The 23,442-nt window shown below is 39.6% G+C and overlaps 1 protein-coding gene across 1 annotated transcript in view; it reads right to left on the bottom strand.

Moving 5' to 3' along the window:
- Nucleotides 1-5,341: 5,341 nt before the first annotated feature.
- The window catches only part of SHCBP1 (SHC binding and spindle associated 1), a 23,104-nt gene continuing 5,003 nt past the window's right edge, over nt 5,342-23,442 (bottom strand). Inside the window, exons 2-14 of the mRNA XM_026059723.1 lie at nt 23,229-23,439; nt 20,499-20,669; nt 19,775-19,890; nt 18,393-18,601; nt 17,134-17,226; nt 14,307-14,540; nt 14,034-14,202; nt 12,704-12,824; nt 9,448-9,579; nt 8,414-8,532; nt 7,579-7,665; nt 7,096-7,237; nt 5,342-6,341 (exon numbers count right to left, since the gene is read on the bottom strand). Coding sequence (XP_025915508.1) covers nt 6,022-6,341; nt 7,096-7,237; nt 7,579-7,665; nt 8,414-8,532; nt 9,448-9,579; nt 12,704-12,824; nt 14,034-14,202; nt 14,307-14,540; nt 17,134-17,226; nt 18,393-18,601; nt 19,775-19,890; nt 20,499-20,669; nt 23,229-23,439 — 2,124 coding nt within the window. The 3' untranslated portion in view covers nt 5,342-6,021. The remainder of the gene's footprint in view (nt 6,342-7,095; nt 7,238-7,578; nt 7,666-8,413; nt 8,533-9,447; nt 9,580-12,703; nt 12,825-14,033; nt 14,203-14,306; nt 14,541-17,133; nt 17,227-18,392; nt 18,602-19,774; nt 19,891-20,498; nt 20,670-23,228; nt 23,440-23,442) is intronic.

Below are 23,442 nucleotides of genomic sequence, written 5' to 3'. Positions count from 1 at the left end.
ACAGAAAAATGTGACTGCTGTAAGACAGACAAGGCCACAAAATCCTACTGTGAAGATGAAGGCAATAGAAAAGAGTCTCTTAGCATTAAAAAAAAAAGTTAACTTCTCTTACACTCTCCAAGCAAACTAAATATAAAACTTGAAGTATTCTTCAAACTAGGAATATAAGGTGTACCATACAATGGATGGCTAAGTAATTCCTGATACTTTCAAAACAAGCGTGATCAGTGAGGACTGAGGCAGTGCAGTTATCTCCCATCAAATTCTGCACGTTTCAGTAGTGGACGACGTCCACTTCAGCAGGTGGAGGATTCAGCAGAGGAGCAGCTTGCAAGACACGTGTCTTGAATCACAAGCTGTTTGCTGAAGATTAAATCAACCCATGATCTCCCAGGCAGGTACCCCAAAAAGTACAACTTTCATTAAAAACTTACTGTGGCTTGATTTTGCCTAATTCATGCAAGAAAACATTTGGAGGTTGAAGAGCACTAGTTGTCCAATAACAAACGGCACCACCCAGCTCTAGTCGCCTCTGAGGCTGTTACTGCTTGGATTGTGCTAGGAACAAGGGCCGTACACAACAAACGGCCCAAATAGCCCCAGCCCGTTACACAAGTACGGGACAAGAGCAGGAAGGAAGAGGGAGGCAGGCAAATGACAAAGTTAACCTGGGTGGGAGTAGGGGGCACTGCTGCCTAATTTGAATCCTGCTTTTTGATACATTTAACCTTTCTCAGTGGAACTGTTGCTCACTTGCAGAATTGCATTCAAGGAGGCAGAGCAGGATTCATTTTTAAGAACACTTACATAACATAATTTGGCATCAGCTTTCTCTTAGGAAAGGGCTTTAAATAGCAGCTCTTGCTGTAGTACAATCTCTTAGTTTAACATGGAGAACAATCATGCCTTATCAATTACAAAATACTCTTTCAGTTTTGGACACATGCATTTTATATCTAGGAAAAAAATTACAGCCATTGACTCAGTATAACATGAAATTACAGTGCATCTCAAAGAAAGCAGTTATTCTAAAAGAGAGAGGACAATTGGATTTAGAAGGAAAACTTTTGAAATGCATGTTGTTCTTGCTGCAGAGAGCATTCGTAACCCTTCCGTGCTGATAGATTTGAGAAAAACATATGCTGCAAATTTAATGCGCATAGTGTGATGAAAAGCCAAAATTCTGATTTAACTGTTGCATCTGAAAATAGGATTTATTTCACTGTTGAGCATGCTAAGACATAAAAACAAATCAGGAATAGATCATTTGCTGAATCTGTTTGTTACCAATGAAAAAAATTAAAAAGATTCAACAGCGGAAATGACACAAGAAGACTGAGATTGTTAGAGCTGCAAACATTAAAACATTATTTCAGAAACGGTTATTTTCTTTGGAAGTTAATTTCTACTTACCAGTCCTGCAACTGAGTCAGCATCCTGCTAGGGTAATAAACCCAAACCGACACCAAGACTGGGCATCTTGTACCTTTGCATAGCATTGGTGACAAAAAATGAAGTAGGTTGGTGCCAATTATTTCTTCTGGAAAAAGAAATTGTCATAGCCATTATCAGTATCTCAGCACTGGTGAGGCCACATCTGTAGTGAAGTGTCCAATTCTGGGCTCCCCAGTACAGCTGGAGTTACTGCAGCAAGTCCAGCAAAGGACCACAAAGATGATTAAGGGACTGGAGAACCTGACATATAAGGAGAGGCTGAGAGAGCTGGGACTGTTCAGCCTGGAAAGGAGAAGACTGAGGGGGATCTTGCCAATGGGTATAAATACCTGAAGGGGGGGTGTCAAGAGAATGGGGCCAGACTTTCCTCAGTGATGCCCTGTGACAGGACAAGAGGCAACAGGCACAAACTGAAACACAGGAAATTCCACTTCAACACAAGCAGCCACTTTTTTACTGTGAGGCTGGTTGAACACTGGAACAGGTTGCCCAGAGAGGTTGTGCAGTCTCTATCCTCAGAGATATTCAAAAGCCGTCTGGACAAGGTCCTGGGCAACCTTCTCTAGTGGACCCTGCTTGAGCAGGGATGTTGAACCAGATGATCTTAGTTGTTGCCTTAATAAATTACTTTCTGTTCCTTTAGTACCTTTGGGGATGGTGAGCAGCAGTTAATAAATCCAGAAAACCTAAACACTCCAACTTGATCAAGCTATATATAATATCTATATGTTTGAGAAGAGCTAGCTAAGTAATCTATCCAGATCCCTGATGTTGATTTTCATTAACTCTGCAAACTCCGCAGGAAAACAAGGTGCTACTACTATTGTCAGGCTTTTTATTTTTTAAGAATCAACTGAATAACCCAGACAATTACAGGCCTGCCAGTATTACATCAAGCATGGAAGCAGCAATGAGATGGGGCTCAGATAATTAAATGAAAAACGTTGTACCAATCAACATGATTTATGGAATACAAATAAAATCAACTTTGAGATCATAAGTTTTCTTGATTAAGATACTTTAGCACCAACACACTACAATTTTTGTAAAGATAGAACTAGGCAACACAGAACTGAGTGTCACAGATCTCAAGGGAAGTGGTAAATTTTAAAATGTTAGTACAAGGAAGCGAAGTGGCTGTTCCTCTGTGATCCTGTTAGAAACACAAATCCTTGGCTTTGTGCAGCTCAGCATCAACAAAAGGGCAGGGAAAAGGTTAAAACAAAGCTCAAAGTTGCCAAGGTTTGGGAAAGGAATAAATAGTGGAAAGGCCAGAGAATAAACTGGAATCAGGGTCAACCGTGCAAGCCGTGGGGTCAAGCAGTTACATTTAGTAGGTGTAAAGTGTAGCAACTCTAAAAACAACGGGCTAAATATGCAGGATGGGGAAGTCTTATCCTGGGAGAAAATGATTTCAAAATGGGCTATAAGGTTAGTATAGCCAGCTCCTTCCCTATCATGCTGCAGAGTGGTTCATGCACAAATAATACAAACAAATAATGGGTGCTGTTAATTTATCATATCTATTCTATGCAATGAGAAGACACGAACCGTGTACTTGAAAGCCAAGATAATGAAGCCAGTATTTTCATGAGTAATTGCAATTTAAATCTAAAGCAAACTAGCCATATTAATACTGGGCAAGTAATATGAAGATACACGTCTACATCTCTGTCAGAGAGTGGGGTTTGGATGGCCTTGAAAATCCTGTAAGGAGCCAATACTCTTCCCCAGATATACCCTCTCACTATCACTCCTTAGAAGACAGTATCTTAACTCCCCCAGGACAAAGTATCTTCATCTACAAACATTTTCAATTAAGGTGTCCCCCAGGCCCCCTTACTGCAGAGAGGACACAGCTGTCTAGTTATATAGGACTGCTCCACAAGCCAAGTCAATAAGCCACAGACCTATCAGGTTTGCAAAGCTTCTGCATACCCACCTTTTTTCTTCTTTCTTCCTATTTTTATTATTAATAAGGCTAACTTTTTCCAGGGCAACACAGCAGTGTCCACATTACAGCAAAAAGGACCTTTAAGATGAACATCCATTAACAATCCTTTGCATGAGTCAAACAGAAAAGCAGCTACCTAAACACTTCTTGCAAGTCTTTTCATCAGCTTTTCTTTGACAGATGTTCAACAAGGCATTTGGGAATTAGTTTCTAATTTAAGAAGCACAGAAAATTTCTGACACCTTAAAAATTTAGAGAAAGATACTTATGTAGAGCAGAAGCTGCATTTATAATTGCAAACATAGAATCCCTAGCAAAATGCATCACTCCGAGTCTAGTGTACGAGACCTAGTGTTAGTTCCTGCCCTTCATATTTAAACATATCTCCTCCACTTCAAAGCTAAATTAAAGCCGCAAAATGAAGACCTATATTTATTAGTGACACACATGATCTGGAAGACCTAACTCAACTGAGATGAGACGGATGCATTCAACGTTTAGCCGTTTGAGGCATAAAAGATGTCAAACATTTAACTATCAGTTTACAATACAATTCCTGCATGACAGAATGGCTAGAAGTTTTACTAGTAGCCTCCTCTTTCCACATTCTGCTCCTGCACCTACTGACAACTTGCACACAATAGAATCACCATTGGCATCTGGCACAGGAAAAGGCAAAATAGTGGCAGTATTGAAAGCAGATGAATAGGAATGTTTTAATTTGTACTTTCATAAATTTAAATTTGAATTAAAAAAAGGGAGATAAGAGGCTGTCAAGAGATAAGCCAGCTCTAAAATGAAGTGCAAGAGAAAGAAATGCCATCTATACATCACAAAGGCAACTCACTCAAGAAAATTAGTTCTGAAAAGACAAGAGGAAAGAACCACAAAATTACAATTTTTAGCCCCTCCTTTAATAAGAATTACATATCAGGAAAAAAAGGCATAATATCAAAGCATGAAACATGGTATACGACCTGATGAATAGCTTAAGACACTAAACCACTGCCAGCCTTAGCATTAGGCTTTCACTTGACTCAAGCATTTCTCTATAGTCACTGAATGGCAGACATTCATGAGTTCGTGCAACCCACAGTGCTATAGTTGCGTTTAAGCTTAAGAAAACTTGAAGTTTAGTCCTGAAGTCAAATGTCCTGAGCAGGGGGGAGGGGAAAAAAAAAGGGGGGGGGGAAGGTTGGGGAGGATAGTGGGATAGGAAAGCTGCAATGAATTCTCTACAGTTCACATACGATAGGAAGAGCAAGCACATGCTCTTAAGTTACATCTTTCTCTTTTCCTTATTATCAACTGCTCACACTAAAACAGATCATGTATTTACTGATTTTTGATTCTCATCTCAGTTTAAGAATGGCTGGGGTGTAAAGCCTTGAGCAGAAAACTCGCATCCACCCATGCATTTCTAGTGGGGGTATACACTGTGCTAAGCTACTTTCAGAAGCTATTCTATAATCCATTGATGTCAACATGCTTTTCCTCTCAACATATTTTATTTTTTGTCTTACAGGACAACCTGAATCACCTAGAAGTTCATATTTTCTTACATACATTTCACACATCAGTTGAAAACCTGATCTGAAAATCTTGAAGACAATACAAAAAGTCTGAAGAAGGCATGAGGATTCTAATGAAAAACCAGAGAGGCACTAAGAAGGAAAGTCCTCGATCAGGCAGTCCATCCAATTTTTCCCTCAAGTAAAGACTAATAATATGCAAGGGCAAGCCACTTAAGTGCCTCTGTTCCACAGCTGTGGGCTGATAAGAAATTTCAATGGCAACTCAGGTTTTTAAAGTTTTATATTCATTTCCAAGGCCTCCATTTGCTGCTACTAGTGGCATAACAATTGAAAAAATTTCAAAAGTATGCCCTAAAAGGTGCAGCAAGAATACCACTAATGAGGAGATAAACACATCTACTTTGATTTCTCTTTATTCAGATGAATGGAATTCAGTTAAACACTGTCCTCCCTATGGAAAACATGCACTGACATTGTTAGCTGTTGGAAGTCAACACCTGGCACATGAAGACAGAGCACTGAATGTTACAAGCACCGAAGTTTCTAGAAAATCCTTCAAGTATAAAACATGGCAGCCAAGTACTACATTTCCTAAGGAAGAGCATTTCATTAGCTTCTGTTTAATGTACAAAATGAAAAAGTAAGTCAATTTAAGAGGAATCAGCTGCAGGTTAGCTGTGCTTAAAAAGGAGGGAGGTGCACCATTAACTGCTGCACTTTTTTTGTCTGTGGTTAAAACAGGCTGGACTTTGGTGGATTTGTGGATTTTTTTTAAGATTTTTACAATTAGTAGTTAAATAAATACACTCAAAAAAATTAATCAGCCAGCAAAGAACAAGCATGTAGATTAGTAAACTCCATGCAAGGTTTCCGTATTAGAGTTCTATTTTTTACCATGCTGTCTGTATTTGCAGCAAGGAAGCAAAATTTCCACATGCAATATATATACTGTTAATAAATATTTGTCAATTTTAGTAACATAATGGAAGGCAGATGAAACAGGCCAACTTCTTGGAAAGCAGCAGTGAAATTAATAGCTTGTGCAAGTCTTTTACAATACCACTAAAGTCAGGACAGTCAGAAAAGGAAGGTACCAAAACTCCCTTTCCCATTCCATTTGAACTGATTGCCCACAATAGAAACAAACATTTCCTGTGACATTAAGTTGTCATCAGCTTCTGTGATTCCCAGTTCACTCAGCCTTTTCTTGCGCATCTGGCTCTTCCTTGCAGAAGTAGCACCAAGTTCATTCGCAATTTCATAATTGCTTTCAGTTTGCTCAGAAATCTCAGCTTGCTCATAAAGCTCCAGCTCATCAGTTACACATTCAGGTAGTTCTTCATGTCTGAAGCCCTCTGCACAGGCTCTCTCACCGCCTGGGTGAGGCTGTGTGTTCCCTAAGTCAGGAAACAACGAGAATATTATCCCTGATCATGCAAAACAGCCAAAACAACCCTGGAATTAATTTTTTTCAGTCTTAACATTTTCTCCTCATCCCATACCCTTTTTGGAAACTATTTCGTGACAGGCACATATTCCAAATACAGCATATGATGTTTAAGGAAAAGGTTTCTTTAATCCTGAGATGACTTCAATTGGCCAATTGATAGTGAAGCACATTAAAGAAAACTATTGTGGTTTACACATTGCACTTGAGAGCATGACAGGTCTTCTCAAATAAGACATAATATAGGAAATACAGTTGTCACATTTTATATACTGCAGGGAACAATTTCTGYGCTGGCAGGCTGGGGAAAACACAGCACGTCTCAGCTCTGGTGCATAGAGGAAAAACCAAGCAGGGAACTAGTATGAACCAGAAGACCTGTACAAGAAGTTGTATCTTGCTGATCACTCTGTTGTATTTCTGTATGACCCAATGAGGCTATCAGCCACGCAGGCTCTGCCTATTAGGAAACACAGATATTTAAGGACCTTAAAACAGAAGTGCACACACAGCATGGGGCACAGACATTCACAGTATTTCTCTGCAGCAAGTTCATTGTTTGAGAAATTCCAGTATTCTGAAAGTTATGAAGACGTATTTTGGCTAAATCAATCTAGACATTATTAGAAAATTTAAGAGACCTTCTTACGAATTACGCAATCCAAACCCCTAGGAGTTCCTGATAAGAAGTCAAAGAAACATACCTTCTCTTTTCTCTGCTGAAAGATCCTTTACATCAGATGAGATTGTTGGTTTAACCAGGACCACTCCATATCCTTCATTATTATGAATCATGTTATTGACCATGGTTATCTTGGGGATGTCATAATTCTCATCTAAGAAGTTCTACAGCAAAGAAACAGAAATCCAATGTGTTATATCCAGCTAAAGGAATGCAAACTGTTGCAGTTTTAGATAGAATCAGTTCTATCAGCTAGAATTTTATTACATCCCTATGCAAGCAACATTGCAAAAGGTATTTTACTTCTGACAGATAAGGGATAAAGCAAGTATATTGCTTTGGTGTACCAAATTAAGGCAAACAACAAGCACCATCATCATCATATGCGACAGATGAGAGTTCTACCATAAGGGCAGTAAGATTACAAGGCAACCTAAACACAAGTTATTTGCATCAACCCTAGCAACTATAAACTTTTAACAAGCACAGTCTGCCTTTAACTGACCTTTATAAGGATTCCCTCCTTGCAGTGGTGTATGCCGTTGTCTAACAGGGTGCACGTACTACCTGGATAAATTTCCACACCAGCACCCTGCAAGATAAAGTTGCTGACAGTCCACAGATAGCTGAGGCACACTTCCAACATAATTTGACAACTCCGTTGTGGATTTTCATGCTCATCTACCAGTTGCACAATGTAGAATTGTGTTACTGCTCCAGCTTCAGAGCTTTGTTACCTAGCTTGAGTAGCACGCACCCAAGGCTAAAGGCCCCATGGACAATACTATTGCCATCACTCAATAAAAGCTCTGGTGAAGAGTAACTGCACAGCCTTGCATAATTTTCTGGCTCTTTAGTCATCCACCTCACCACTCAAAGCCCCATCTTTCTTCAAAATGTTCCAATCAGAGTTCAGACTTGTGTTTATCATCCTTCTGTAAGGATCAATGCATAAGATGTTCAAAAAGGACAGTTCATTTGCAGAACAGATACACGGTTTAATGAAAAACAAAGATATTTATGGGCAGAAAAAACAGAAAATAATTTTAAAGGCATTGCAGGACATCAAACAATCCAACAATGTAGCAGCCATTATCTCACAGATTCCCTTGTTACTGCGTGATTTTCATATAGCATCACACACAAGTCAGCATGAGATACTTCACTGGATAGTATTGGAGCCTAAGAGACCTCTGGGACCACTCTCTTAAACAATAAAATGTAGCTATCTAAAGCAAATTTCTAAAGGTTCTCTCTCCCCTTTACTGACTGTATTATTTCCTAGCAGAAGCCTTTGTTTTACTTTAGGAATCAAGACAGAGTTAAGAATTTGTTCATACCTTAGCACCATACAGATCTGAGTTTTTCATTAACAGCTCAGCTGATGTTCGTACTGTTATGCCTGTAGTCTCACACTGTAATACACAATTCTCCAGGGTGGTTTTCCCATGGTGAACATCTGCATACACAGACAAGCAACACTGTTAAACAAATCAGCTGTGCAGAGGCAAACCCTTCCTACAGATAGATGAACTTATAGCATTTTTACAGTGTGGTAAAATTCCCGTTTTAATTTTATCCACTTTAAGTTAATTTATTTTACTGATTTGCTTATGAATACTTTGAACACATACTCTTTTTCTAGTATAAACAGGAATGCTGCTGCAAAGGAGCAGTAACTGGATTTGTCTTAAGGTTTTTCTTGCTGGGGATGGGGGAGATTGTTTCTAAGTGACAACAACAATTCTTTTCTTTATATCCCTAAGCTACTTTTGAGATAAGATATTAAATACCTGTATACAGCTGTTGTTAAACATTTTAACATGTTTTAAACCAAATGTCTCTTGGTGAAAAGTATTAATTAGCATCTTCTGCAAGGACAGAATGCTGTGGCTGATAAACTCACTAGATACAACTTAGGTTTATTTGGACCTCAGTTTGAATATGCTATCAGCAAACAATGATCTATGCTGGTTGAAGAATGGAGAGTTGGTCAGGTTCAGCTGAAGTTGAATATTGCTAAGGAAGTTCTTTCGTAGAAAGAGAAATTTCCCTTTCCAGGCAGTTTGGAATAGGCTCTGCAGCAGAGTCAGGTAGCCTTGGCAGCAGAAAAATTAAGTCAGTCTTATCCAAGTAAGAATAAAGCTTGAGAGCCACAACAGTGTGAAAGTACAAAGAGTAGAGTTACTTTGATCTCCAGATTATAAGCATTTAAAAAATAATAATAATAATAATTAAATCAAGCCTTGATATTTATACCCGTACAGTTCCTCTCCACTGTATTTTGGTAAACTCTAATACTGGATCCCAGCTTTAATTCTACCAGTAAATTATGAAAGCTTCACAAAAAGGTCAAAGTGCTTTTAATACTTACTTAAAATCCCCTCCACGGCATCATGTTGCACTAGCTTCAAACTGGAGATCTTTATATTGGCTCCTGTACAGTCAACAAAGTTGTCCCCTTTCCCCCACTTTTCTATCACGATATCATCTGGCAGACCATAGCCTTAAAGCAGAGGCAAAGGACACAAGTTTAAGAATAACAGGTAACAGTTAGGTGCTTAGTACTTAAGTTCTAACTCTCCATGTCTAATTTAAATGTCTGTTTGAGGTCTGGTACATTACCAGGATTTTCTACCCGGTGGTCAGGCCACAYCTATTACATCCCCTCAGTACCAGGCGGCAGGCACACAAATAAAAAACTGGAGTCAAAGTTACCTTACTTGAATGACACATAATAAAATGCAAAGTTGTTTTAGCTGAACAAAAGGGTAACTGAGCTCTCATTTGCCAGTGCCCAGTATCACACTCCCAAAAGTTACAGCAGAGCAAGGAGGTGCAGTAACCAGCGACACATGGGCACCTGCATTCTGCTTCCAGGGTACAGAATTTCCCTAGGGCAAGGCAGAGGCTCCAAAGGGGGAAGAAAGCAGTCAACACCAAAGTGCAGGAAAGCAGGTGCAATGGACTTCACGCTGCTAATAACATTCACTCAGCTTCCACGTTTAAATGAAACTTAGGTCAAAACTAATGTTCCTGTGTTACATGGGCTTCCAGATTAATTCAGATTAAAAACAAACTTTCACAAGCATATGCCAACACTGATTTACTAAGCCATCCACAGTTGTCAGCATTCAACCACTTACAGTTAAATTTATGAGCATGTAGAGCTGTTATTGCTTGTCACAGACAAGAATCATGATAAGGAAAGCAATAATGCAATGTCTGCTACAGCAGCATGAGTCCTATCATTTTCTGAAAATGCACACGAACTCAGCTAAGAAGTGCCTGAGCAGGATGCTTGCTTTTAACCAAGGGCATGAATAAACACTCTTATGTGCAAGTAAAAAGGTTAAAAAGAAAAAGCTTTTGAAAAAGAGTTGGCAGAAAGTTTTAAAGACAGCAGATTTAAAGTCAAGTTATGTGACTGATACTTCAACATGCTACGCTATGTAGAAATCTTTTTCCACCACTGCTGATTTATGGTCACTCCTAGGGAGTAGGCAAGGGGCAATTTATTTCTAGTATGTAATAGAGCACGATGGGACAGCAAATGGCAGATCCAGTTGAACTACACACTACTACAGAAACAGAAGTTATTGAAGCCCTTGCTGTGCATAATAACAACTGTCTTACAGGTTACCTGGAGATTTTCTGACCACACTATTAGCTTGTTTAATATTCAACCCCTGAAGCAGCAGCTGTAGCAGCAAGCAGGAAGCTGGTGACAAGGCAAGGCACAGAGAAGGAAAGATTTACCCGCTATCAAGTGGTGTTCACCACACAGCCCGGTCAGGACCATATGCCTGCCTGAGTGCTAAGTGACTCCACAGCAGCTAAAGGCAACTTCCATCCAGTAAAACTCATCCCAGATACTAGACAGGTTGATGACGCAGGTTCCCATCCTAGACAACCCACTGTACAAGCACAAGTGAAGTTCTTAGGTGCTTTGCTATGCCATTTCTATCAAGTGCTAAACCTTAGCATGATTTTTCCTGGGCTGCTACTGCTTAAACCTTACTTAATTCTTTTAAGTTATTTATCCCTGACTTACTAATCCTCATATTTTCAACCTTAATACTGACTTGCACAGTGAATGGAAAAAATTAAAGCTCTACTAAGCAAAGTGCCATTATACCTTTAATGAGTCACCCCTTCATCCCAAGAGAGCTACCAAAACAGCCAGCTGTTCAGATTAGTGCCAGCAAAATTTCTCTTGATGCTCCTACTTCAAATGTTTTCAGCTGCTACTACTGCTATAAGAATTTCTCTAACAGAAGTCCGTATAAAGAGATTAAATGCCCTGACTAATGTTTATTATTCGAGTGGTTCCTACTAAAGATGCTTATTTATATTCCTTGCTCTTTAAAAATAGAGCAGCTCATCCTTTAATAGCTGTGCTACTTCACCACTTGTATTACTTTCTGCAAAGCTAGAAAAGCAGTTGTCATAAATACCACTCCACAGAACTTTAGAACAATACCATTCTCGCAGATAAATAAAGAAGTTTGAGGTCCTGTAGCATGCAAGTGCATTGTATACCAACATTCATATCTATATAAATAAAACATACAAAAGAGAAGGCTGAGAAGGAAAGTGATACTCACAAAACAGAAAGGACAAGAAAAATATATCCCAGAAGAGCAGGAAATTAAACTCCCAGCCATCTTCCCATTAAGAAAAATTGACAAGATAAAAAAAAAAATACAGCTAAAGTGCCTGAACAGCTGCACAATGCCCACAGTGATATACGGCCTGTTAGATTGCGAGCTATAATCTTAACTTGAAACTGTTTTGTAAACTGTTAACAGAGTGCGTGCCTAAAGCCGAGGAGTTACTAGGAGAATTCAAGAAATGTCAGAAAAGATAGCAATATACCCTAAGCAAGGCAAATGTATTTCTTTTCAAAACCCAAGCACACAGAAATGTTTTGTGAGACAAAAAATAATCACGTGGTTTCTACAAAATAAATACAGATGTCAAATCATTAGCTCCATACCCATGCACTTCACATAACAGCACAAATTCACGCTGGCAGCCCATGCACACGTAGATGACACGCAACAAGTGTCATAAAATAAATTCCAATAGCACTTGGCTCTTTTGCATTCTGTATTCACCAGCACCATACTGGCATTGAGTCTAAGAGTATTCCTCTGAAGTAGATTAAGACAAGCAAAACAGAACCAGAAGAACATCTCTGCCACATACCCTTGAGTTACTGGCTCTAATAACTAAAGCCTCACAAGTGTCCCAGAGTGACTTCTGCGCTTGTCAGATTAAAAATCAAGTCCCTCATGTTTCTGCTGGATCCTCTCTATTAAYTATATAATCAGGATTTAGCCAGACAAATGGTTAGGAGGAAACAGTGAATTTGCTATTCATCAACAAAATTTTCAGTTTATTTGCAGAAATAACTATGGCTAATAAAACAGCTTGCTCCATCCTGCATTAGACATGATCTTGGCTCTTAAGCAGAGATAGGAATGCTTTTAAGAAAAAAAGCAAATGCTCCAGCCAGACTCCCCCAAAAGTAAAAAACAAACAAACAAAACTTTATGCAAAGCTAGTTTGTTTTAAGACACTCAGTTTACAGTGTTTTAAGAATCTTTATGCTAGAAAGCTCCTACCTTCTAGTTCAATTGAATCAGCAATGCAGAACACACCATCTACAACATAACGACCAGGACAGATGATGACAGTGTCTCCTTCATAGCAGGCATTTACAGCTGCCAGTGGATCACTGTGAAACTATAAAAGACAAACAATATCAACTCCTGAAAATTGTTACAAAAATGGCTTGTGTTTATGTCCTTAGAGATTCTTTTTCAATTAAATGTTGCTGCTTTTGTTTAAAGGTAACCCTTTTTAATGGCACCAAACAACACACAATTACTACTTTGAATTCAAGAATTACAGCACTCTCTCTGGACACAATCAGCCTTAAAACATTCCTTTGATGTTTATGTCTATTCCTCTATGAGGAAATCGGGGCAGAGAGCCAGACTGAAGAGCATACGCACAGGAAAGCAGACCTCAATATGCCTGGGTTCCAGATGAATGTTTGAATTGTGCCTCAGGTAACTTGCCCTGAATTACCAGAGAAATACATGACAGAAGGAAAAGAAAAGCAAAAATGCAGACAACTCAGCAACCAGATTTGAGATGGTCTGAAAACTGACCCAACCCTTTGCTCCAAAATAGAATTCAGACATTGCAGTGGCAAATATGGGGTCTGCATGGTCCTTTTTCTTGAAAAAGGCTTCATACCTAAAGAGGTACTGACATCCTTCACAAATATCACTAGGGGATTCTGTTTTGAAAGACAACAAACAGTACAGGAAAACTGTATGTTTATTGCTTCTCAGAAATTTCCAGGTTAAGCATAGTAAGAGAATGTTCCAATTGCCAACTCATAAAATTTGAATTACAGCCCCAAATCAACCCGGGTCCTTCCCTCTGGCACCATTTTGCCCATCTGTAATTCATTAACTTGACCAGAACACAGGAAGCAATTCCATTTGGCCCCAAACAATCCACACCAATCCAACCCTAGATCATCATCATTAGAATCAGATCAAAAGATACAGATATCTTAAAATTAAATAGAAAAAAATCATAAAAAATACATTAAAAAAGAAAAAAAGTATTATCTCAGCATGTTTCATTACGGAATGTTCAAAGGAGATTTATTTCATCATTGCCTATATACAGGAAGGAAAGAGCTTGTATAGAGTATTCAGAAGACAAATGTATCAAAAGAAATTATTTGTATCTTCCAATCTTACCACTTACCATTTAAATTAAGAGCAACGCTTTTGGACTCAAAAATTTACTAATTAACAAATATCAACACTGCATGAATGTAGCATCTGGCACATGATAAAGTAACTTACTCTTCCACATTGTTTCAAGGAGAAAAGAAAAGTATTAGGTGACAGACAACTCCTGTTACTGTACCTGTATTTCTAGTTCTTCACCATAAGATTCAGGACAAAGTTTGTCCCTTATCAGTGACTGCAATAGACTTGCCATCATGGTTGAGGATACGACATGAGTGATCTTGGTACCCGTTGGTCTCAGTCCTTTAGCTTGGAGACCACTGTATTTTTGGTAACCAAACACGTACCTAAACCAAGAGCAACAAAACCATCAGTTCTTTCTTCAGGAAAGAACTTTTTTGCGTATAGTTTCCCATATGGTCTCTCCTCCTTACACAAACCCAACAAGTACCTCAGAAGAGGATTCTCAATTAGTTTTAGCTTTTGTTTTAAATGTTCTATCTTCTCATACAGCTTTAGTCCTTCCACCATGGAAACGTTTTCTACTTCTGAGTCTGAATCACTGCTTGATATGCTGCTCCTCAAGTTTAAAAACTTCCTGTAGAGCTCCTCACACTGAGACAACAAGTTCTGGTAATCAGCTACAAGCCCAGAAGGAACACGATGTTCAAGGATGTCGTAATGCCTGCAATTCAGAGTAAGGAATCAGTATTTTTCACATTTACAAGTTAAAAGCATTGAATACAAACCCACAAAGAACCTAAGGAGTTCTAGATCAAAACTTTAGTCAAAATTCTCTGCAGTCTGTATCAACACTGCTCAACTTTTTTGAAAACAGCAAAACCAAAAAACCTGAACACAGACACACACACACACACTACTTTCTCTCTAAACAGTTCCCCATCCACCTTGAAAGATTACACATAATGATGAGAAACTTGCTCTAAAAACACAGGTATAACTACAAAAGTAGTAAGATTCAGCAGTTCATCAGATAAAAAGTCTACTTTTAAGCATTTATTAGAAAAATAAATAGAAAGTTATGTCCTAATTAAAAGAAAAAGCCTATAAAGTGAAGTCTCCATTAGCAACAATCTAAACAACTACCTGGGCAAAAAAAGGAAATTATTCAGGATGAATGAGAAAGGCAGTATCAGGACTGGATGAAAGTGTGAAAGCACTGCATAGTATATTTTGCACCATCCCAAGAGGGATGTACAAAGGAAATTGCAGGCCAGAAAATGCCAGCCTGAAGTTGCATTGCCAAAGTCAGAAAAATGAAGACATCTGCCAGCTAGATAGTGCCAAGATCTCCCGGGCCAATCATGTAGTACCAATCAAGGTCACCACAAAAAAGCTGCACACCAATTAACAATACAAATAAAACAAGATTGAATTATTTCTCACCATTTTTGTAGGGAAGCAACTGAATGCAGCATAAATAGCTCTGTTCAGGACACTAAATGAAATAAGGGCTCAGATGTTCCCTCAACTTTCAGAGGTTCTTCACAGGGTACACTTAAAACATGCAATAAAGAGCAATACAATCTGGAGCAGTAAATATTTATGCAGCTGTGATAAACAAGGTATACAGAGACACAAAAAGCCTCACAAAATTTTGGCAATCAGGTTATTAGAGGCAACAGTAAGTGAATTCAGGGTGACTAAGAACAAAATAATTCATAGTAATATAGAAGTATAAAATACTCAAAGGATACTGAACGTTGTACGTAATTCAGCCCTGAAATGCATAGTCTACATTTGAGGGCTTGTCAGTATGAAAGTGCACAAAACTTTTTTTTTTTTTTTCCCTCCAAGCTCTGGCGAAATAGTTCATACAGGTTTACTTGCCTCAGAAGACTAGTACAAGCTGATGTGCAGCATAAGGATGCTATCTGTTCCAATCAAAACAGTGCACACCAGAGACCTGAAAAGTTTAAAGCATCGTATGTTTCCATACACTGGAGATGAATGTTATTTATGAGTTGTCRTATCAGTGCATAGATCACAACACAGGATTGCACCAACACCATCATAGTTTAGAGCACAGACTTTACATCAAGCCTGGTATGGAAGGATGAGAAAGGAAAACATTTGTTTACTGCTTGAAGACATTGTTTAAGTATTTTGGATTCTTGCTAAGCAATGCTTCAATTCTGATGTAAGGCCACATGCTATCTTAAAAAAAATAAAAACAATATCTCTGCACATGATTGCATTTTAGTTTCATTCCATGCCAAGGCTTCACAGAGCTCCAAAAACTCAGCAACAGAATAGCCATTTGCTGGGGGCATAGAAGTATAAACACTTCCTAAACACGTGCGATTTCCACATGTAACATTTCCCCCTAATTTGCATGATTTCAGAAAAGGCCAGACATATCAGAGGCCTGAAATGTCACATATCTCCTGTTTGAAAGGGAGGCCCATAGTCATCTTTACTGTGTGGGTAAAGATGCTGTTGCCCTTGAAACTGAGATTCCCAAGCACCTTGAGATTTAATGCTATATTCTAAATAACATGTAGGAGTTAATTCTAAATATTCATTAATGCAGTTCTCCAGCATCATAGCAGTATTAGACCTGGATATGAATGCCACAAACTTTTGGATACTCACGCTAAGTTATAATATGCGAGGAATAGGAATAAAAACAGATATGGTGTCAAATCTTAGGGAATAACTTGCAGTGGAAATTGCTTGTCAATTATTCACTCCAGGTATATTTTATGGTGCGCTTTGGTTATTTAGCATCCTCAAAATGCTTCCTTGTGCACTGCTTCAGTTCCATATGGCCGGATGACATTAAAAACCCTCCTCTGGAAAACCTAATGCCAACTAATCCCATTAGAGAAAGAAATACACACATTCCTCCTTCAGCATGACCATTTTTTCAAGTTTTTGTTTACATTCTGCTCCATTCTCATTCTTATTCTATGCCCGAAGGTATCATCCCCTGCCAGCCTTAACTAGGATTGCTTGTGTACTTCCAGGGGACCGGGACTTCTGCAATCTGAAGGAGGTTATAGCTGGATTTGGAGCGCCATCTGATGGAAGGTTAAGGATTACAAGAAAAAACAGGTGGATTCAGAAATGAAGCAGCAACCTCAGCTGCCCTCTCTTTCTGTACAAAATTTTGAGTGTCAGGCAGCGATTGCCTCTAGAACAGACTTGCTTTGATTTACTAATAAAGGGCTTTCTTTGAAATTTATTTGTCTGTCACTATTCCCACATCACCTTTACCTGTGGTTTTACCTAATATCAAAAGAAGTTGCACTTACAATCTCAGTCGAGGTTCAACACATCGTACAAAGTAATCAAAATCATCCTCCTCCTCCTCGTCCCAGGTCCTCCAGATGCACTTGTAGAAGAACCTTTTGAAACAAAGTAGCCATGTAAACACACACCAAGGAGGAGCATTTACCTGAGCAGAAACAGAACTGGAAATAGGAATGTAATCACAAGAATTCAGCTCAAAACATCACCTCCCTCCAATTTCATGTCACCGTCCTGTAGACTGTTTAGTAGACAAAGAAGTTATTTCTCCTGTGCTATTTAACTAGACAGAGTTTTATTTTGTCTTTTTATAGTTCGTAATTTGTAACACCCTGAGTGGCACTGACTTTCATTAAAACAGACTGAACAGCTAAAAGCTGGTTTTGAAAACAAGACTTGCACTCTTAAGATACCGAGGTATCTGAGATACTGACACGTTTTGGTTTTGGCCAAGCATTCTTCAGCTAAACTGTCCTTAGAGCCCACAGCAAGTTTATCATATTCATCTTTCAAGCTTAGCTCTCCACTACTGAGCAATGCTGAACACAGTATGAAGATAGCCTCTCAACAGAATGAGGCTCTCCTCTCCTTCTCCTGCTGCACCCACCACTTCTGAAACACTGCCCATGTTGCAGAAGGCACGGTCCTTCCTCCTAGTTTAGTTTTTTGATACAGTCCTACTGCTTATTTGTGAACAGTTTTCAAGCAGTGTGTAGTACATGAAAGCAAGGGGAGATGGAAGAGACAGAGATGATGAAGGAAAAGAAAATAAAATAAGAAAGATGTGAACAGACACCTGAAGAAGAAGGACCAAATTTAGGGGAGGAGGCAAAGCGCAGGAAAAGAAGGAATGAGACAAAGGGGGGAAAAGATCCAAAAAAATGTTATAGAAGAAAAAGGAACACTGAACTAGAGCCAGCAAGGTGATACAGCCCAAGCTGGGGTATGGAAGAAGGGAGGGAAAGAGAAACGCAGACTTTTTTTTCCCCTCTTTTGACACCAAAAGCAGAATGGCAATAAGCTCCAGAAAAACCTACCTAGTGCCTGACTGATTACCTGAAGCTGCAGAAGACACCACAGGTTTTCCGTGTGACCAGTCCTTGGAGTCCTCATGGTACCAGGCATCAGATATACTTTGGAAAGCTAGGCCTGTGTAGCTGCTAGCACGACCACAAGAACTCACTGAGAAGGGCACCAAACACTGTATACTACCAGAACGCAGAAGTTGTTCATGACAAAAATTAAACCTTGAGAATTTTCCTACCTGACGTGCTCTATGGCTAGCGCTGTCTGATCAAACTCTCCCGACTCATCATACACAGCCCACAGCTCCTGCAGTGGTATCTGATGCTCCTTCAGCTCCAAGAGTTCCCGCATGCACTCCAAAGTAAAGGTGCTAACCTGCGACTCGCACAGGAAAGGCTCGCTGAGTTGCACAACTGCTTTCAGAGCTGAGTACTCCACGTCAACAACCTGATGGAACAGACAGCTCTTATGATTCCTCTAGACAGAGCCATAGACACAGCTGAGGAAGGCTAAAATGATATGCTCAACTCAGCGGGCATTACTGTAAATGCCAGCTGACCCACGCAAATTAATGCACTTTGCATAGTACAGCAAAGGCCTTCAGCTGAAGTGATAACCCCAAAATTAAGCTTCTCACACCCACACATGTAGGATCCTTCCACATTCAAAACATTGTTCAAGTCCCTCATAATATCCATACAAAGATACTAAGTTACTCCCCTATTTTGTTTTGTTGTTGTTGCTATTTGTTTTTTAAACGGGCAAAAGCAGTATCTCCAGACTCAATTAAATAAATACTTTACAGTTCCCATGGACTCCTCTGAGGCTCATTTTCCAAAGTACCCACAAGAGACTAAAGCAATCCAAAGAGTTCATCTGGGCCAGTGAAAGCCACTTCTACAGAATAGTGAGATCATCTGGTTCAACCCCCCTGTTCAAGCAGGGTCAGCTAGAGCAGGGTGCCCAGGACCATGTCAATCAGGTTCTGAATACCTCCAAAGAGGGAGACTCCACAGCCTCTCTGGGCAACCTGTTCCAGTGTTCAATCACACTCACAGAGTGAAAGTTTTCTTATGTTCAGATGGAAATGTTGTCATTAACTGTGCTGAAAGCTGCAACGGCTACAAAGTTTTTTCTCTCCGCAAACATGCAATTAAAGTTAAAGTTCAAACTAATATCCAGGGTTTGCGCAAAGAAGCAAGACTCTGACATTGGGAGGCCTAGAAAAGCAGGGTCCCAAACCTGCAAACCTCAGCAGATTTTTGACAGGAGTATGCAATATTGAAGAGCTATTGAGCTCTTGAGAGGATTAGAAGGAAGAATTTTACTGATAAACTGGCAGATAAGGGCCAGTCATGTTGGTATCAGATCACAGGCTCCAACCCTATGTTTTCAGGAGAAGAAAACATACCGGTGTACAAGACACTCAGTGTTTCAAAGCAAGGCTGCCTTTGAAAAGAAAGGCCTGTTGCTCTAGACACCACCGGCAACTAGATAAGAACAGGATACTATTTTCTACCAGTTCATAAACTTTAATTAAAGATAAATAATCTGCCTGTTAACAGAGAGATAAATAATGCTAATTGGAGACAAACGACTGAGAATCTGCATTCTGTTTACCTCAACCAGGACCTCGAACACATTAGTGCGCCAGATTGCCTGCCATCCTGATGGTTCAAGGACCTTCTCCAGGTACTCAGCTGTGAATTCTTTCACCTCTGAAGCTTTGCAGTCAGCTAAAAAGAAATTGAACACAGTACGTTTAATGCAATAAAAGAAAGTCTTCCATATCACTGAAAAATGAAATTCAACACAGTTAAAGCATTCCTCTATCATGTCTAAAATTGGACTGCATTCTGCTCTGCTCATAACTGGCAGCGCTATTGCTGTCTCTCGGTATGGAGAGAACTGGGAGATGTTGCTGCTTTATGCCTCTTTGAAGGAACAAGACATCCAGTCCTCAACCTTCCAGGTACTGAAGGTTTCAGTGCCAGTGGTGTTAAATAGATAAGTTGTGCCTCAACTTAAACAGTGTTACTACACACACAAAAAGAATTTTAGTAAGACTACCTAAAACAAGACACAGAATCCAGCATTTACACCTTATCCTGTCAATCATTCAGATTTACTTATAAAAAAAGCTCCTTGTGCTCCAGCTAGAGCAGCTGCAGTTATGGCACAATAATCTGACAAGTGGCAGTCAGTACACTAGATCCTTTCTAGTCCCAATTATTAACAGGATCTTGCAGTGTCATACAGAATTGCATCCATTTAAACTGGATCATGTAAAAAGTCACTACAAGAAACATGGCTAGGTGTTCTTTCCTACTAAGAAATTACTTACCCAAAATGTAATCCTGGTAAGCTTTAAATCGCTCATAAAACAAAAGATGATCAGTTTGAAAAATATCTGGAAAAAGCACGTTCCCATCTGGCACAGTCCTTCCTAAAGCGGTCCCTGGTTTGTCACGACTCCCGTAATCGCTACAGGTATCATCCTCTTCCGGGGGCAGATCTGGGGGAGCGAGGAGAGAAAGCAAACCCCACAAATAGTCAGTTCAACTCAATCATCACTCACTTCTCTATTCCCAAAGAATTTCTGCTCAGCACAAGATCATCATGCACCTGCTTTCAATAGTACATCTTAATCTTTCCTTGGTGAAGAGACTACTGTCACTTGGTTGCTTACTCTCTTCTTCAGAATATTTACCCTGTCCCAAAAGGGGCTCTCTATACTTGTTGCAAACACATGTAACTACCACCCACTCTTAGTTGAAGTTACATGCTTATTTACGCTGTTCCATGTGTAAGATCTAAAATGCTTTAGTTAATACCATAAGCCACTCAAGTGCACATTAGCCCATGTCAGTACACCACCTGCATCACCTGGGCTCTGTATCAATCAATAATTGAAATAATTTGGAACACACATAAACCAGCTGATCCCACACAACTGATCCAAAATAACCTATATGGACCAAATGGGTCTTAGCAAGTTTTTAGGCACAAGCAAAACTACAGAAGACAAGAACTGTATTTCTGATACAAAACAGAAAAGCCAGTTGTTTACTTCTTTGTAAAGCAGGAAAAATACATATTTTTATAAAAGCTGAACATTATCAGCATATCACAAAACTAGAATAGGCATCACAGCATATAATTAAACCAAGAACAAAACATGAGTAAAATGCATAAGACTGCAGATGCTAGTCTCAGCTAAAGAAGCAGTTCACAGTTGCCCATTTCTTTTCCTAAGTCTCTTCATGTTCCTCAGCAGAGCATTTTAATAAGCTAATAGATAACATAAAGTCTCGATGCCTGAAGTCTCCATAGAAATTCCAAGCAACATATTGAGACAAAAGGGATACAGTGTTGTAATTTTTCACCTGTTTAAGCCTGGAAGTGGGCTTACTGCAATGATAACATCCCTCTGCTAACATCAGCTTAACTATGTATTAGAAAAAAAGCTATTATGACATTTCCTCTTCAGGTCAGACAAGTGGTGCATCTGTCACATCTCTAAGAGACAGTCTCCAGAAAGCTTCTCCACTCATCTGTTGCCATTACAAATTCAGCGAACTAGTCATCGCTATTGGTCTTGTAATATTTCTCAGGTCTGCTCATCCATAAGTTTTCAACCTCTAGGTTGAGTTAACTTTTGAAACGGGACTTTTATCCATAGCTAACATAACTAAGTCTTGTCAGAGACTTCATGCTGCTTAAGTGTCATTTGGCAGCATTGCTCATTTTATTTAAAAAACTCTAAAGAGCTTTGCTGAAAAAAAATCTCTCATGCTAATGCAATCTAACTCTTTTTAGGAGGGTTACTAGGTCAGAGGTAGAACTACAGTAACACTAGCAAGTCCTCTGTATGATAAATAAGGGTTCAGGCAATTAAAAGGAAAATATTAGAGACACACAATCATGGTAAATTGACTGTGATGACAATTCAGTTTTGTTTTGTTTTTTTAATGTAACAGCTCAAGATGCCCTCATCACACAGGACTTGATTCTTTAACAATTCATAGGCTTCTACATTTTCATTAGAATGCAATCATCTTTCTGATGAAAGATGATCTATAATCACAAAAGAAAAACATATTCCATTTCTAATACATCCTTTACATTTTACTATATGTTAATGAAAGGTAGCAGATTTGCCCTCAAATTCATTCGTGTTCTTACACGTCTGGGGCCAAACTCAAACAGCAAGAAAAAAAAAAAAAAAATCAGCATTGGTGTATGAGCCAATTATAAATGTTTAGAAAGTACAACTTTTCTTTGTAGTTGCACCATTATGATAGCACCTAAATAAAGGAAATAGTGTGTTTAATAATCAAGTATGATTTATGAAATATTGGAATATATTCTTGTAAAACTGTAGCTATATAACATTCACATGGTAGATAAGGAGATTTTTCCTATACCCCCCTAATCAAATCCAGCAGCTATGCACACTGTACAAACCAGAATAGGAATTCCAGATCACAGTATGCATTCCAGAAAGAGTTATTTAATTCAGTTTGCTCTTTTGTTTGCAAACTCTAAGCCCGTAACTACATATCAGTAACGACCTGGCACTGAGTGATGATACTCGACAGATACTAAAAGCACTGACATTCCAATACTGGCCTATTAAGGCAGAGGGCAGGGGAGATGCTGAGAGGAAAGCATTTTTCCTCAGTCAGTACTTCAAACATTTTGACACTTTGCCATACACTTTTCAAACACTTTGCTAAACACTGATTTAAATGCCTACAGTATGCACCTGCGACACACACCGTAAGTTCTTAGTCAAAAGGAAAAAGATAACACTATATTTTTACAGAAACAACCCTGCATTCCCTTATAAAGCCTCATTTATAGCCAGGTCTCCACCCCACTTGCCAGGGATCTTAGTAACCGGGGAGTGCTGAGCTGCTGCCGGGGACGCCACCAGCCTGCCTCAGCACCAGCAGCTGCCGGGGACAGGCTGCATGCAGGAAGGAACTGTCTCCCCATGAGGGCAGCCAAGCAGAACAGGTTGCCCAGAGAGGTTGTGCAGTCCTTATCCTTGGAGGTTTTCAAATCCCACCTGGATAAGCTCCGAGCGATCCGGTCTGATCTCCCAGCTGCCGCTGCTTGGAGCGGGGGTGGCACCAGAGACTTTCTGAGCTCCCTGAAACACCCCACGACCCGTGAAACCCTTCGCACTTCCGCGGCCCGCCGGAACAGAGCTCCGCCCGCCAGGGGCGGCGGGACCCCGCGGCCTCCGGCGCGGCAGCCCGCTCCCGGGCGCGCAGCTGCTT

This window comes from Apteryx rowi, unplaced genomic scaffold (genome assembly GCF_003343035.1).
Source record: "Apteryx rowi isolate R43461 unplaced genomic scaffold, aptRow1 scaffold_1, whole genome shotgun sequence".
NCBI classification, from domain to species: domain Eukaryota; kingdom Metazoa; phylum Chordata; class Aves; order Apterygiformes; family Apterygidae; genus Apteryx; species Apteryx rowi.
The sequence above is the reverse complement of the archived record's forward strand: the minus strand, read 5'-3'. Positions and strand labels throughout refer to the sequence as shown.